This window comes from Macadamia integrifolia, unplaced genomic scaffold (genome assembly GCF_013358625.1).
Source record: "Macadamia integrifolia cultivar HAES 741 unplaced genomic scaffold, SCU_Mint_v3 scaffold629, whole genome shotgun sequence".
Taxonomy (NCBI): Eukaryota; Viridiplantae; Streptophyta; class Magnoliopsida; order Proteales; family Proteaceae; genus Macadamia; species Macadamia integrifolia.
Window position 1 is genome coordinate 159564 of NW_024870501.1, and position 16405 is coordinate 175968.

Consider the following 16405-nt stretch of genomic DNA (forward strand, 5'->3'; position numbering starts at 1 on the left):
TTAAAAAGCAACTTTTTTATAGTCAAAATAAAGTGAATTGTATTTTGATTTGTTTCACTAATATCTTCTTGATTTGTTTTCCTTTTTACATATGAAAGCAAAAATAAAAAGAATATGACCAAGGCTTCATCACCAAGCATGCAGGAATGGTATTGACACCATACCCAACCTACTGAATCACCACAGTACGGTCTGATTGTAATCGCAACCAATCAAGCTCTTAAAATCACCACCAAGAGGGCTAGAACTACATCATCACAGTCCAAAAGTACATCATCATCACTGCACCAACAAGGCTGAAGCCAAAACTCGCTTTCTTTTTCAATCATTTGAGCCGGTCTAAGCCCCTTGTCCTTTATTTATAACTTCATAGAAACCAACAAAATAGGAAATCTCTAGTATGGTAGGAGGGTCCCTTACAATAAGTCTTCCTTCAAACTAGAAACTATCTACAACATTACAAAATAGAAACTATAGCTGGACTGTAGTACATCTATCTAACCCTAGAAAATAGAAAGAAGCCACAAAGTGAAACCCACAATCCCTATACGAGTTCAAATATCTTTAACAGAATATTTCCCAACTCAAATCTCCTCTAGATTTTCTAGATCATCCTTCAAATCTCCCTTAGATCTTCTAGAATATCTACCGAATCTCATCCCTTATGATCTCGCATCACCTCCATTCAGCCCCAAAGTAGTGTTCAAAAACACAGAGCACCCCCAATTTAACTTTGAAGAAACAGATTTCTGAGTAGAAAACTTTTTTTTGAGTTGTAGAACATAAGAAGACACTGACCTGAATATGTAGGCAGCAAAGAATCACTCTTCACCAGGGTCTGACTTGGGATAAACACCATACACACAGAGAGCTTACTCAAACACCTAGAATGGAGGGGTCATTCCATGTTCACAATAAAAAGCATACTCAAATCCCTAAGGCTACTCTACATCCTACTTAGGCTACTTAACTTATCACTATCCCATTGCTAATTGACCACATATTTAGACAATCCTAATTGAACTATGACTTCACGAAAACACTTCAACTTAACTAATCTCAAATGTCCCTATCCCCACCCAAAAAAAATAAAAGTTTGGGCTAACATGTTGGGCCCATTACAGAGTACTACACATGCGCACAAGGCTCAAGACATATAACCCATACCCAATTAAAAGAAGGTTCAGTTTGATCCTAAGACTCTTAATTCAAGACCCCAAGGTTTTTAAACCCAGCCCTCTTATGAGATGAGACATTAGGATTGGCAAGAAGACCAGTCGTATAACCATGTAAAAGTTTTTTTAATAGATTTTAAACATGCAATAATCAAAACCTTCAGGCATGTGTGGACAGAAAATGGCGTCTTCTTCTGGAAATCCTAGCTATTCTTAACATGATATTGGGGAATCCCATTGTTATTACTCAAATGGGCATGAAACGTATACTTGCATATTCATCCATAGGTCAAATCGGATGACTCTCAAGTCTCAAGTTAATCTCCAGGTACCTCTCTTCCTCTAGGAGCTTCTTAGAAACAGAAAAAATGAGTAGAACCTGTGATCTTGACAGTGGAAACCATCTTCCCAAAAAAAAAAAAAAAAGGGTGGAAAGGAAATGCCAGCACCAAAGGGTAAGTAGTTGTACAAGGAAGATAAAATCACGTTAAGAGGTGTTCTCGCAAGGACCCCAACACACACTTCCTCTTCTGAAGGTTCTGGTGTCCATGGCCAGAGAATTAAAAAATGAAAGAAATTTTCAGGACTATCGGAGTCGGTATCATAACAACATTTTCCTATTAAAGGATGCCTGCTCAGTTAAGGTAAAGGGTGGTAATGCAGGTCGATCAAAGGATCTGCTGGTGGTAGGTTTTCTTCTAAGATATAAGGAAAGAGTTTGCTGACAAAGAAGCCACAAGGATAGGAGAAAAGGAATCTTAAACTAAATAAACAACTCTCTTTTCAAGTGACCCTTTTTTTTTTTTGGGGTGAATTAATAAATGCATTAAAAGAAGGGAGAGGGAGAACATATCCCCTAAGGGAGATTACAAAACCTATAAAGGTGACCAAAGTCCAAAAGGACAGCATCCAAGGCCCAGTGGGCTTGAGGAATGGAAGATATGTCATTTGAGACATGTCTAAAATAACTCAAAGTCCACATGGGCAAATAAAAGGAGCCAGAGGCCCAACAACATGAAAAACAAAAGCCCAATATGGGCTGACAAGAACCCAAAAGTCCAAAGGAGGGGCAAAAAAGAAAAAAAATACCATATCAAGAGCGCTAGTAGCATAGCCACCTTTAAAAACGCTCTAGAGTGCGGAGCTTCAAGATGCCATAGGTTAGCGCGCTACTCTAGCTCACTTCTGAAAGCGGAGCTCGCTGCTGTTAAGCCAGCAAACGTAGGCTTTCAAGCTTGGAGGCTAGATAAAAAACTACAGCGCGCGCATTAGCGCAACGGTGCTCTACGATCCGCTTTACTCCGCCCAAGTGCTTGTCCCTTACTAATAAAGGGCACACAGAGGCAGCTCGACCACCGGGAGAGAGTGCTCTACAATCAGCTTTCAACGCTATTAGGGTTCGGTGGAACCCTACCTCTTTTTTCCTTTTTTGCCCCCTCCTCCTCCTTTGGACTTCTGGATTCTTGTCAGCCCATGTTGGGCTTTTATTTTTCATATTGTTGGGCCTCAAGTTACCTATTAACTATGACAAAAACTAACTTAAACTGATCCAATACTTGCTATAGAAGACTCCAAACAAAGTAAACTAACAACTAACAAACTGACCAAATACTTGCTATAGAAGACTCCAACCAACATAAACTACTAAGTAACAATAAGATATAAAATACTTCACTAAAAAAGACTCTAACAGCACAAAAAGTCTTCTGAGACCCGATTGGCCCACATGGACAATCTTAACTGCATCAGGTGGAGTGGCTGTTCCTAAAGTTCTATCTTATGAGCCTTTGCCTTCAATATGGCCTTTGATGATTCAGCCTAAAAATTATTAGCCATGGGACGATCATAAGTAATAACTACGGAATGGAAATTGAGTGGGAGAACATGAAGATTTGGACCAGCGATGGATCAGAATGCACTATAGCTTTCAATACTGCCGTCAAGCTGCATACAAGACCAGAGCAGGTGACAGGAGGACATCTTTTCAGAATGATGTTCGATGTCTTGAAATTCCCTAAGACCCCTCGACCCCTTGTCCTCAGATATATGCTGTAGATCTGATAAACAGTAGTAGCAAGACCATGCTAACCTAGATGGAGTGTCATGTGATCATGACTACAACCGTATGGAGGAATCTAAATGACCAGGAACTGCTCCACATGATTCAGCTGCTTCAAGTCCTAACTGACAGATATGATTTAGAAACTCAATGATTTGGCTTTAAAAGCATGCCAGACTTTCCAACAGAGGCAACAAAGTTTCGGTTTCATAAATGGCAGGCACTGCAGTAAAAGATGTCCTTTCCCATACAAAGAGAATCTTCAAACAGAGAAACTGAAGGGCTTTATATAGTCATGCCAAACAAGCTTATTGGTAATCCTCCAAAGCAAAGGTAACATATGTCGTGCTTTTCTTGGGCTTTTCTAGTATGTCAATAAGTCAATTACCGATATTAGGAGAGGTTGCAAGTTGATTTTTGTGTAAGCTTTCAAAATGGTGTATAGCCTCTCTTTGGAGCATTGCATAGCAAGTGAGCCTATATCAATAACTTTGACTAATTTCGATTTATGCCCCTCCCCCTTCATTTAGTTTTGGTTGCCTTTTCCTTTCCGTTTCCTTTACTTTTTTCCCCCCACATATCTGCAATAACTCTTCTATTTCTAGACACTTTTTGAGCAACAGTCACAGAGTATGGTATAGTAGTATACCACATCGCAGATGTTCCCATTTCTTGGTTGACAAAGGGTTGTGCTCAGTCATACCAAACTCATGCTGTATCAAATCATCTCAAACCACGAAAAACCTAAACATGGATGAGTCAAGTCCTATCAGTTTTGTGTTAGGTTGGTTGGTTTTGTAGAAAGATTATCAGTTTAAACGGTTTGCAAGAGTTACCAACATCAACACTAACATGATTCAAAAAATTAGCAACATCAACACTTGCATCCCTAGTTTATCTCAACCCTAAATAGATTTCTTTGTATCAAGGTGGCAAGTCATGTAAGAAACTGCTCCCTACTTGCATCCCTGTAAGGAAAACTACAATTGACATGGACGTATGGAACTGATTAGTACAAAAACATCTTGGAAGTTTACCTCTTCAATATCCTCATTACTGTAAATGCCATATCTAAAAGCTTGACTCAAGTTATTAGCTAATGCTGCCACATCATAATCTCTATCACGAAAATCATCATCATCACTGTCCCTATTCCTGTCCTGTAAAGCGGTTGGCCTCCTGCAAGTGTCAATAAAAGCCATTCTTATATCAGAGGAATCCCAGAAGCAACAGAAAATGTTAAAATAATCCAATTTTTTTCAAATACAAACGAGTGTTGGTAAGTATGGGCAATTCAGAGCACCATGTTTGGCCTGGCACACCGGACCACCAAATTTAACCCTTCTGTATCCATGTAAGCGTAGACATTAATGTTTGTACAGTATATAGCATAAAAAAATGTACCACAGTATATAAAGCTAAAACAACAATGCACACGAATTTAGAAAGTGGCAGGTTAATCAGCACTCGGACGTTAGAAAGTTTGAAGTTACAAACTTATCATATAGAAGACAAAGGACAAGAAAACAACTCTATACGTCTAGTATCTCCTACCAAATAACTTTTTAACAAGAAGGTGGTAGAAAGGCTGTTGTGTCGGGCTTTGCACAATAGCACACCTAATTTGAGCCACGTGGAAAATGACATGCCAATTTCAACTGTATGGATAGGTAAAGTCCATCTTGGATTAGTTACAATTCAAATTAGGTGATAAAACTCAAAAACATGGCCCACTTGTATTGAACTGCCACATAACAGACGGCAGTTATGCCAACACCCAAGCCTGGCACAACTACTATTCTACTACCACCTTCCCATGATATTTCAATGCAATTTCTTCAATAATCAAAATGTGGTTTCATGCTGACATATAAGAATAAACCCTTCCTGTGTATGTTCATATGGGGACACATAAATATACAAGAGCATGCACATATGACATATCACTAAGATATTCTTGACCAATTAATTTGATTAATTATACTTCAACTGCATGGATGTAGATGCGACAAATCAAGATAAGGGTACAATAATAACATATCCCAACCAGGAAGTGAGAGAGATAAAAAAATAAAAAAAAGAGAGGCATAGAACCACTTAACAAGCCCATGCCTCATTTTCCTAGCTGGTCTTCCAGCCATGGTTCAAAAACTCATCAAGATTTCGCCCAAATTTCAAAGTGGCCGAGTCGAAATGCCACATGAATCAGAGAACCTACACTATTTCAGTTGAAAGTTCAGAGTATCACCAAAATTTCAACCTTATATTGTATCGTTTCGGCAATAAAATTCAACAGAAAAATATCCTCTGGTCGAAATTTCATTTTGGCCCTTCTCACTGCAGGAAGAAGGAACCCACATTTTGGCCTGATTTTTTGCCACCTCACTCCAGCGACATCATTGCTGTACACTGGTGAAGATTTGGCCACATTCAACAGTTCAACGTATGAACTTCCCAAAAATGGATTTTTGCAAAAAGTATGATAAATACACTATCTAGTATTTTTAGTATTAGCCATTATGAAGGCCTGAAGGGGTCCACTTTGTACTCGTGTATCACCACATAGCATTGTATTGTTGAGATTTTCGGAGTTGAGACTTGGGTAATGGGTCTCTATGAGTCTATGTTACATGTATTTTGTACTATTCATAATTAATAAATATTATGTTTCTTCATTCATAGTGCATAATTTATGTGTTTTACTAGCCTTTTCTTTCTCCTAGTACTAAAACAATTTGTAGAATAGGCAATATTACACAAGGTACCCAATAGGACTCGGCATATACAGCAAACCAATGGTGAAAATCCAAAGAACCACTTCTGTGGGACTTTTCTTGCAATATAAATGTTTGCATATGTTTATATAGGGTATAATAAGTTTTCCCTGAAGTATCGGAGCTTAATATGGCCATTTGCCCCCTGAAATGGCCAACTGAAACTCGCCAGCTAAAAATGCTTTATTTCGGTGAAATTCCGGTCAGGCCAAAATGAGATCAAGCCCCAAGTTTTCGAACCTATCTCCCAGCCCAGTCCATGGTTAGAATTCCATTGGGTCCACACCTATCTAATGTTTCTACATGTGCTCAGCCTCGCCTCAGCCCAGCCAACCCAAGCCCATAAAATTTCCATTCCTACTGAATTATTGATGGATAAATAAACTTAACACATGCACATTTTGACTGGCTCCTGAGTGAACCAATTTATATTGTGCCAAGAAGGTTTAATTTCACCCAGAAGATTCCCTGGACTCTTTAAGATGGGAAAAGTTCCTTATCCCTGGGGTAGACCACTCAATATCTTATCATGGGAGAAATCATGCATTCAACTGACACTACAAGAGAACCACAATCAGATATAAAGTTGTTTTGAATAGCTTAAACCCATAAAGAAGGAAGTTTTGGGACCATAACAACAACTCAGCCTGGTCCCAACTAAATTGAGTCAGCTAAATGGATCAGTGCAACGGCAAAATAAGAATAGTAATAGTAAAAAGAAAGGAATACAGCAACAACAAATCAGGAGAACCCACCTAAATGAGATCGGCCACATGGGTCTTAGCCCACTAATCAGCTCTATTCGAGGTCATACATAGACAAGACCTAAACTATGCATGTCTTTCCTCACTATTACTCCTATGGTCATTTTAGGCTTGTCCCTAGCTCTTTTAGCTCCTTCAATCTGAATCAGACTCCTCCTTAAAGATGCATCTCAAGGACTCCATTGAACATGGCCGTGCCACCTCAAATGACTTTTTCAGAGCTTATCATGAATCGGGGCAACTCCCAAATCAGCTCTAATATGGTCTTACTTTATCCTTCCTAGTTTTTCCGCACATCCATCTCAAAATACTCATCTCTGCTACAAAAAACTTATCAATATGGCTCTTCTTATCTACCCAGAATTCCACCCTATACATCATAGCCGGTTGAATGATTGTCCTATAGAATTTTCCTTTTAAGCTTTAAATGAATACGTCGGTCACACAACACTCTAGACACACCTCTCCACTTCATCCACCCCACTTTTAATTCTCTGTGAAACATCATCCTCTAATTACCTTCTTTATTTATGGTTGACACCAGATATCTAAAATAATCACTTTGCGATAACTCTCTCAATATTCACCATATCGTTATCCATATTAGTGTAACTTAAAGTTACACCTCATATACCCATCTTCGTTCTACTAATCTTAAGACCTCTTTATTCCAACATTGATTTCCATGGTAACTACGACGTTTTTTAACCATAAAACAAATAAAAAATGTTTTCTAAAATAAAAATAAAAAAAAGGAGGCAACTGCAGGAAAGGGGGAAGGGAACTAAATCAAGAAATATAATGAAAAATAAATCATGGCCTTGCACCATACCACAATACACAGAGAAAACAGAGGTCAACAGAATATGAATGCGATGGATTCAGTTCATGCCAGTGACCTAAAAACCGACATGGAGAGCATTGGTATTGAAAGCAACACTAGGAATAGCATGTACAGGAATCCAAATTGAAATATCTAAAACACAGGCTTAAGTGGTGCTAATTGCTAAATATCAGTGCCGATATGGGGAATGTGGACAAGTCGTGCTGGAAAAAGAATTCACAAGAAAAGCATCTTCTAATCATTTACCAAATGTTTTCATGTTTTATACCTTTGAAGTAGATAATCCCTGTAAAACCATCAATACTGTTCATTCAATATGACCTTTCCCATCTAAAGTTGCAAATACAAACAGCCATGGACAGAATAATTGACATGCTAAAAAATAAAACATAAATATCAGCATATTGCATAACAAAATTCAACATATGAGAATTTACACATACCCACAGGCCCATTGGTAGACATTTTCCACCATGTTACGTTTGAGTAGGACATTCGCATGCCAATCAACCCATTCAGCATTTTCCTACAAAATACAAACCACCCTAAAACAATGTTGTCTCATAATTTAAGAGAAGAAAGGAAGTACAGAATTGATAAACACTGGTTAAAATGTGTCCATTTTTAACTCAAATCTGTCAAAAAATATATATTCAAAAAAAAAAAACAACAATAGTTACAATTGATTCCATATACATACAACAACTCAGCCTTATCCCAACTAAATGGGGTTGGCTACATGGATCATTTCCCTCCAATCAGCTCTATTTGATGTCATTCTTGATACAAGGCCCAAAGCTATACATGTCTTTCCTCACCACTTCTCCTAAGGTCATTTTAGGTCTTCCCCTAGCTCTTCTAGATCCTTCAATCTGAATCCAATCACTCGAACTAGAACATCTAAAGGCCATTGTTGAACATGGTCATACCACCTCAAACGACTTTCTCGTAGCTTATTATGTATCGGAGCTACCCCCAAACCAGCTCTAATATGATCACTCCTTACTTTAGTTTTCCTAGTTTTACCACTCATCCATCTTAACATACTCATCTCCTCTACACTGAGTTTATCTACATGATGCTTCTTAACTGCCACACACACACACACACACACACACACACACACACATAAAAAATCTATCCAAGTAATAGTCATAAAACCAAGAAAACAGAAGAACTATTCAAACAAGTGAAAAGTTAAAAAGTTCAAAAAGATATGAAAAACAGGTATGAGGAAACCAGTCATACAGCAAGAACCCCCAGCTGGAAATAAAGCCACCCCATCTACCTCGGTTAATTACTTACTAAATCCCACTTAGTTAAATACCTGGCAATCACCATATATCCTTGAGAAAACTGTAGGATTGTGGTCGAAAGACTTTTCTGTTATGCTCCTTTCACAAACCTCACAAAAAAGAGAGAAAATAAACCCCAAATAACACATCCTTCTTCACCAAAGAGACTCTCCAACTACTGGGTAAATACTTCCAACAGTGGATCTTGGGCATGTCAAATGCCCACAGACAAGAGAAGGAAAGAAGTCCACACTTCAACTGTCGCATTGCAGTACACAAAGATGTGATCTACATATTCCTTATGACAGATGGAAAGAGCATAATGTTCAGCAAGATATCAACAATTTCATTGCAAGTTTTTTTTTTTTTTTTTGGGGTGAATAAATAAAATCATAGCCAAGAGAGAAAAACATACAACCCCAACAAAAGGGGGGGTGGAGAAGAGATTATAGACTCATAGATGAGGGGCATTCCTGATGATGGAGCTAGAAAGCTCTTCGGAGTTTACAATATGACAATTCCTAGGGGAGTGGTTACATTGAGTAGAGATCCAAGCGATCTTTCCCTTGATATCAAAGGAGATGGAGTTCCAAATCTTATACTAGGAACGAGAATTGGAGGTCCATTTCCTATGGGTTCTTTCCATCCAAATCTGATTGATGGTGGCGTAGAAAGCGAGTTTTCCCACAAGGTCACATATTGATTTCTCTTGAAAAGTCATACCCATCCAGATCCATTCCCTATGGAAGGGGAGGATTCTTCTATTTGTTGGCCAGCATTTTGAGAGGATACCCTTCCATATGGAGTTGGAGACTGGGCAGGCAAAGAAGAGGTGGTCAATATCTTCCGATTCGTTCCCACAAAGAATGCACATGGGGTCTACTTGGATGCCTCTGAGAATGAGCATAGTGTTCATGGGCAAGGAATTGGTGAAAGCTCTCCAACTTGTGAAGCTTTGGCGGTGAATGTGATGAGGGAACCATATAAGTCTGTGCCAAATAGAGACTGACCTATGGGTTCGGACAAACTCCCAAGCAGCCTTGGAGGAGAAAAGCTTCGAGGCAGCCGGCAACCAAACGATGGAATCTTGCTCCTGCCAGTGAGATCGCTGAATGGGAGGAAGGGAGTTCCATATGTCATCAAGCACGGGCAAGGAGTGTCTTGGGGGGGACCAGCTACCCGAAGAAATGATATCAGAAACGAGGGCAAACTTGGGCAGCCCCGAGTTATATATGCTTCTGGCACTAATAGCGTGGAAGAGAATGCCTTTGGGATGCCAAGAGTCTAGCCACAGGAGAGTGCTGGATCCATCTCTAATTTGGGAGGACAAGCTGGAAGGATAGAGGGTCTGATACCCATAATCTTTCTCTGGCACTAATCTTTCATTGCAAGTTACCTAGTAGCAATTGCTTGTTCAGGCTGGCGAACCACACAAAGTGGCAACTCTTGAAGGAGCCTTAGTCTTCCACACCTGGCTAATTTTTAGTAGGCTTCTTTCCTCATCATCATCTTATTTAGCAAGAGAACAGTAGTATGCTACAACCATAAAACATCCAAGAGGACCACATAATCGCATTAGACCAACAGGCCAAAACACTTCTATGTTCTTCCAACCAAACATCATGGGGCAACCAAATTTTGAACCTCTTCATGTTCCTATCCAACAAATTCCTTCTGAATTCAATCACCCAGCCAGATGAGCTACTCATCACTGATTTCAAAGAAATCAGAATCCACCAGTCCTTATCAGCAGCAGTCCAATTTATCCTGGAGAATAAATCCGTTTAACCATTTGTCCAAATCCATCTATGCTCCCAAAACTTTAACTCCTTTTTCTGCCCTGTTAAGAATATTCCATGCGAATATGTTATGCTAACTCATGATATTCTTCCATATGCTGCACCGTCAGCTCCAACTCTTCTAAAACTCCAACCAAAACTGGAAACATTATATCTGACATATCACTCTCCTGCAGGAATTGAGGCTACTGAAATGAATCTCACAGCCGTTTGGCCGGCAGGCTTAATTCAAACCCAAACCACCATGCTTCATCCTGACATAGCACTTCAATTCAACCAAGTGGTACTTCTTTTTCTTATCCTTTTTGAACTCAGACCTTAAAGAAAATCACTCATCATCTTCTTCATTATGTTTAATGCAGAGATTGAGTCTAAAAGGTAGGGATATCATGTAAATGGAATTGTTAAAAACCGCAGTTGGAATTATAGTAACCTTCATCATTTAGCTAGGTGGCTCCTTTCCACCAAGCTAGTCTTCTCTCCACCAGTTTTAGCAACAGCCCCACAACAGTGGACTTCGGATGAGCTTCTATAGGGATCCCTAAATAATTTAGAGATCTGACCTCATAAAACAGAACCTATCTGCAACATCTACCACCAGTAGATTAACATGCACCAGATGTTGAAGTACAAAATTTGCTTTCCCTTCTTTAAAACAATTACGCTGCATAACCACATGAAGCGAAGGTACAAAAGGAAACCAACAGTGGAAAATATATTCATGTAACACTTTCTTGAAGCAGTTCGAAAGTTTACGATCTTTCTTACTTTCCACTATAAACAAGGAATTAATAAAAATAAAAAAATAAAAAATAAAAAAATAAAAAATAAAAAAAAGGTGTAACTCAAAATAAATAAGTATATAAATAAAAGAACGAAAAAAAAATTACAAAAAGATTGAAATGACACATGTATCCAATTGAGCTTCTTGCCCCATCAAAATAAAATTCAGAAAAAAAAAATAATAATAATAAAGGACAACTGTTATTCTACTTTGACAAGCCCTCTACAGCCACTTTGTACCATCTTTTCACTCTTTTAATTAATGAAAATGCATTATCATAAATTTCAACAAAATTATGTGCTCAAATGCATTTAATTAACAAAATAACAAAATGCAGATTTTTTCTGGGGGGGTGGGGAGGGAGTAATATAAGAAAAATGTGAAGGCTTCAACAAACCTGCAGAAAAGCCTGAGTTTGACTACTGCTGCTGCCCAATTGAACAAGCTTGTTAACTATATGAGTAATATGTCCAATATTTCCTATCCTTGGCGGTGATTTTGCCTCAACAGGAACTGTTGGCTGCACGAATGATTGGAAAAGATTAATGTCTACAAAATTAGAAATCAATCAAATGAGAAATGCCACACAAGTACTACCATCAGTAACAGAAAAAAGGGATATATGCATGCCATGAACCTATAGAAATCAACACAGTAAACACTTCATCTTAATCTGTAAAAAATGATAGATGCAAAGATGGACTACCTTGATTGGATCGGTTGCCAAAGTGCAATTTTTTTCTGCACCTAGTATTTTTCCAACAAGGTCACAGTTGTGAAGAAGATGTTCAATAAGTGGAAGCTTCTTGCTCTCCAAGCATGAAACTATAATGTTCTCCACATGGTGATGCAAAAAGTTATTGTATGGGTACCTACAACACGTAAATAGAAATAAATAAGAACCTGGTCGCCTATATAAGTACATAGGTAATTAATACTTACTCAAAGAATAAATCTAGAACACGCTGTATGGCTCCTAGCTGCATCAATTCCTTCTCAGCAGCTTCACTACCAATTGTCAGAAGAACAGAGATGAACTCTACAACCTGAGATTCCATGTTGACTATAGTTAGCACGTACAGTCAAAAATATTGTGTCTTACTATCAACCAATTCAAAACTATCATAGAAATTTGTGTAACAATAGGCCTCCCCCAAACACCCCCCCAAAAAAAAAAGCAGACAGAATTATACCCTCTGAATGACAAGACACAGCATATTGGTAAATAAGCAAACCACCAAAAGAATTTATTTTCATACAGGAAAAATCACCTAGAACATGAAAATTGAAGACTACCTTTAGACGGTGTTTGCCAAGGGGAGGCTGCAACTTTCCATATGTAGTTGGCAACACACTCTCAGCAGATGACACATCCAGAAGCTTTAGTAAATCACCTACAAGAGACCAAGAATGCATATGTTCACTCTTCGGTGATCAGCATAAATATGCAATTTTTTGTAAAAGAATTTCTTCACCAATTTTCCGTTAATATTCGTCACAAGTAATTTAACTTTTGGCAAGGGAACCCTACCCATCTAATGTTCCCATGCCCAGACACAGCTTGGCATCAAAACACCTGGCGCACGGAGTGTAGCTGTGATGTAAATAGGGCTGTCAAGAAGAGGGCTTAAGCTGACCAGATCATGGTTCAGTTCTGGTCCTGCTTTAGCCCCCACCTTGGTCCCCAAGAACCAGAAAATCCAGTTATAGGACTTTCCCGAGAAGAATGTTTGAGTGCGGATCTCCCAAACCAGATCTCTGATCACTGCAAGATTTTGAGGGTTTGTTCAGGAACTTAGGAAGACCAATTGATCCAAATTTGAAGATCATTAATGCTTCCAACCCTAGTTCTTGAAGAAACACCAAAAGTTTCCTTTTTAATGCAACCAGCATCTCTCTTAATCCAGCTAATAAAATTTGTTCATCTTTTGATGGTTTGTTCCCTCATATAGGACCAAAATTCAGCTCATCTGAGTTGTGGTTTGTGGGTAATAGAAATCTTCTCTATTCAGCCAGAATTTCAGATCCTGACTGGGATTAGGTCCTATGTGATCTAGTCTTACATCAAGCGTTTGAGCGTGGGGGCAATATACAGACAGGGTTCTTTTCTCTTTACGTTTTTTACAATGAAAAAAATATTTCATTTTTACAAAATAAAAGTCTGTTGGTTTATCCCTCAGGAAAAAAAAACCCCCATTAACTGACACTTCCCAAGTCTGCTAGGAGGGTGGAAAGGAGAACAAAGAGCAAACTATAGAATAACAGTGCCAAATAATCAGAGGTAAAGGGGAAATCAAGAATAAGCTGTCCTAAACATTCGATACAAATGGTATACTGAATCCCTTAAAAGGTTCAACGGATGAACATTGCTTGCAGAATCCAGAAAAAACTGCATTAAAAAGAACGGGGAAAAAGAGCTCAACATCAAAAGCAAGTGACCTTACCAAGGCTCTCCAACATGCCCTCAACTGTCTCAGGATTAGCAGTTACTACTGGTCCATGAGACAGCTGGCGGCTATATGTATGATACGGACCCAATGTTAACCTCTTGGGGTCCAGCAATGATATACACACAGACAATGAGTGAACTAAAACAGATTTTGGTCTGGAATCTTCCAATGCATGACGAAATAATCTTCCCACAAAACTGCAAGCACGAATGTAAGATATGCATGAAAAAAATATTTCCGTCACATAAATCTCAGCATGCAACTTGGGGAGAAAATGTAAGAATACCTTGGGCTGGAAACTTTTGCAGCAAGTCCAGGAGAAGCATAACGAGTTATAGCACAGAGTATTTCGGCTGCATTGGCATGCACTTCAGGAGAATCCTGTAATTTCCACGTCCAAATAAATTACTTAATGTATACAAAACAGTGGATAGATTTATAGAATTTGGCATGTTGGCAGGAAGCAAGAGGCACTGTGAATTTGTGTCTGACACATGGTTATTCATGCAAGTGTTAAGGTGAATCCCCCATTCCTCCCTCTGTTATCCAGGCACAGAGACACACCATCGAATAGGATTTAACAAGATATCTGAAAACAAATACCACTTCATAGAGGAATGTATCTGATCTATCCAATCTGTTGCGACAGTCAGGGAAAATAGCAAAACAAATCGTAGTCAAGAAATTTAGAGATCACATCACTGTTCCCAAGTACAATAAACAGCGAAGGAAAAAATTGTACAACAAATGCAAGGAGGAAAAGTCCTTTCCAACATTCTGAGAAGAAAGCACAGATCACATTTGATAATTGCAGCCAAAGAAAGTGGGAAAAAGGATCTAGAGGTTCAATAATAGCCAAAACAATGATATACTTAAGACTTACAGATGAGCTGAACTTATCCACAATCATCTCAAGCACATTTGTATCTTCTAACCATTGCATTGCATCCATGTAGTTGGAATACATTTGTTCATCCACACCAATAAGACGAATTAAAACCTGCCCAACCAGAGGCAAGAATAATGACTGGAGGATTTGGCATGTAGATAAAACAAAACAAAGTAACAAACAGTGCTATGAACATAATGTTATGTTTTCCATCCAAAAAAAAAAAAACATAATGTTATTTTAAATTCAGGAAACCCATCAATTTGAACAATCAACAAACTTCCGAGTTCCAAACAGTCAACACCTATTATTTAATATTTAATGAGGCCATTACATCCAATTCCAAATAATATTTGAAGGAAATATTCCAGAGTACACATTGTAGAACTTTCTTGAGATTTCCTTAAACACAAATTGTTTTAAGAAATTCAGAATATTTTTAGAAGTACTAAACAGTCTCCATTACTAATATAGATTCTCATACAGGCAATTTTAGAAAACATAATTTATACTATGAAGGTCTGTTTATACCAAACTTCTTCCTTTCTTTCCCTGAGTTACAGGCTTATTCTTTCATAAGGAATATTTTTACCCATACATAATTTCTCATCCCTACGCAACAATAGTCACTAATGAGCTCTACTACATTAATAGGTGATATATCCAAAACCAAAACCATACAATTAAACATGCATTTCATTCCAAACAAGGAAATAATATAACATAAACATCAACAAAAAATAAATATCATTTCAGTTTAGTTCATGTGCTAGAAGGAATTTCTCAAATTATGTAGCTCGTGTAACTCTCGAAAACGGGGAAGGTGCTTCAAATAAACTAGCATATATAAAAGTTTTGTGAACGCTTGTGTACAACTACATAATCTCACATATGTTATGCGACAGAACATGGGAAACTAGACTAATGAAAACAGAAATGAAGATAAGGTCTTTTATTTTTTATTTTTGATTTTTTTGGTGGGGGGGTAGGGGTGGAGGAATAAGGGGAGAAGAAGAGAAAAAGAAATAACTTAGTGGTATGGTTCAGAATATAGTCCACAGGGCACAAAGGCTGGAATCACACTAATAACATGGATCAGCATCCAGATTGAAGAACTTGAAGAATAAGGCAAAGAAAATCCAGATTTTAATGCAATTCTATATAAAAACAAGTTATTATGGTAATTACCAACAATACCTGGACCTTGTATTTCAACCATAGTTTTTAAGACGGCAAGGCGACGGAGGCGTTTGAGGGTCTTTCGGAGCGCCTTAGCGATAAGGCGGGCATAAAGCGTCGCCTTATTAACTAAAGCGTTCCTGTGTAATTTTTTTATAAAACCAATCTATTTGGCTCAAATCCTAGTTGAATCCTATTACTCATATGTTAAATAAATATTAAAGGTTCATATTCATACCAATGTAAGATATTTATCAAGAAAACAAATCAATAAAGTGAATAAACTAAGTTCATCAATCATCAATCATCATAACATATTAACTTATAATATAAATACATAATTATGAAGCAAAATTATAAAAATAAAGAAAAGAAGACATAAAAAATATAAGT

At 38.0% G+C, this 16405-nt stretch overlaps 1 protein-coding gene across 1 annotated transcript in view; it reads right to left on the reverse strand.

Annotated features, from left to right (window-relative positions):
• Positions 1-16405, reverse strand: part of LOC122069511 (serine/threonine-protein phosphatase 6 regulatory subunit 3) — a 41046-nt gene that overhangs the window by 4668 nt on the left and 19973 nt on the right. The window contains exons 8-16 of the mRNA XM_042633542.1: positions 14828-14944; positions 14231-14325; positions 13939-14141; positions 12791-12888; positions 12437-12540; positions 12201-12366; positions 11892-12014; positions 8060-8142; positions 4272-4413 (exon numbers count right to left, since the gene is read on the reverse strand). Of these exons, the coding sequence (XP_042489476.1) occupies positions 4272-4413; positions 8060-8142; positions 11892-12014; positions 12201-12366; positions 12437-12540; positions 12791-12888; positions 13939-14141; positions 14231-14325; positions 14828-14944 (1131 nt within the window). The remainder of the gene's footprint in view (positions 1-4271; positions 4414-8059; positions 8143-11891; positions 12015-12200; positions 12367-12436; positions 12541-12790; positions 12889-13938; positions 14142-14230; positions 14326-14827; positions 14945-16405) is intronic.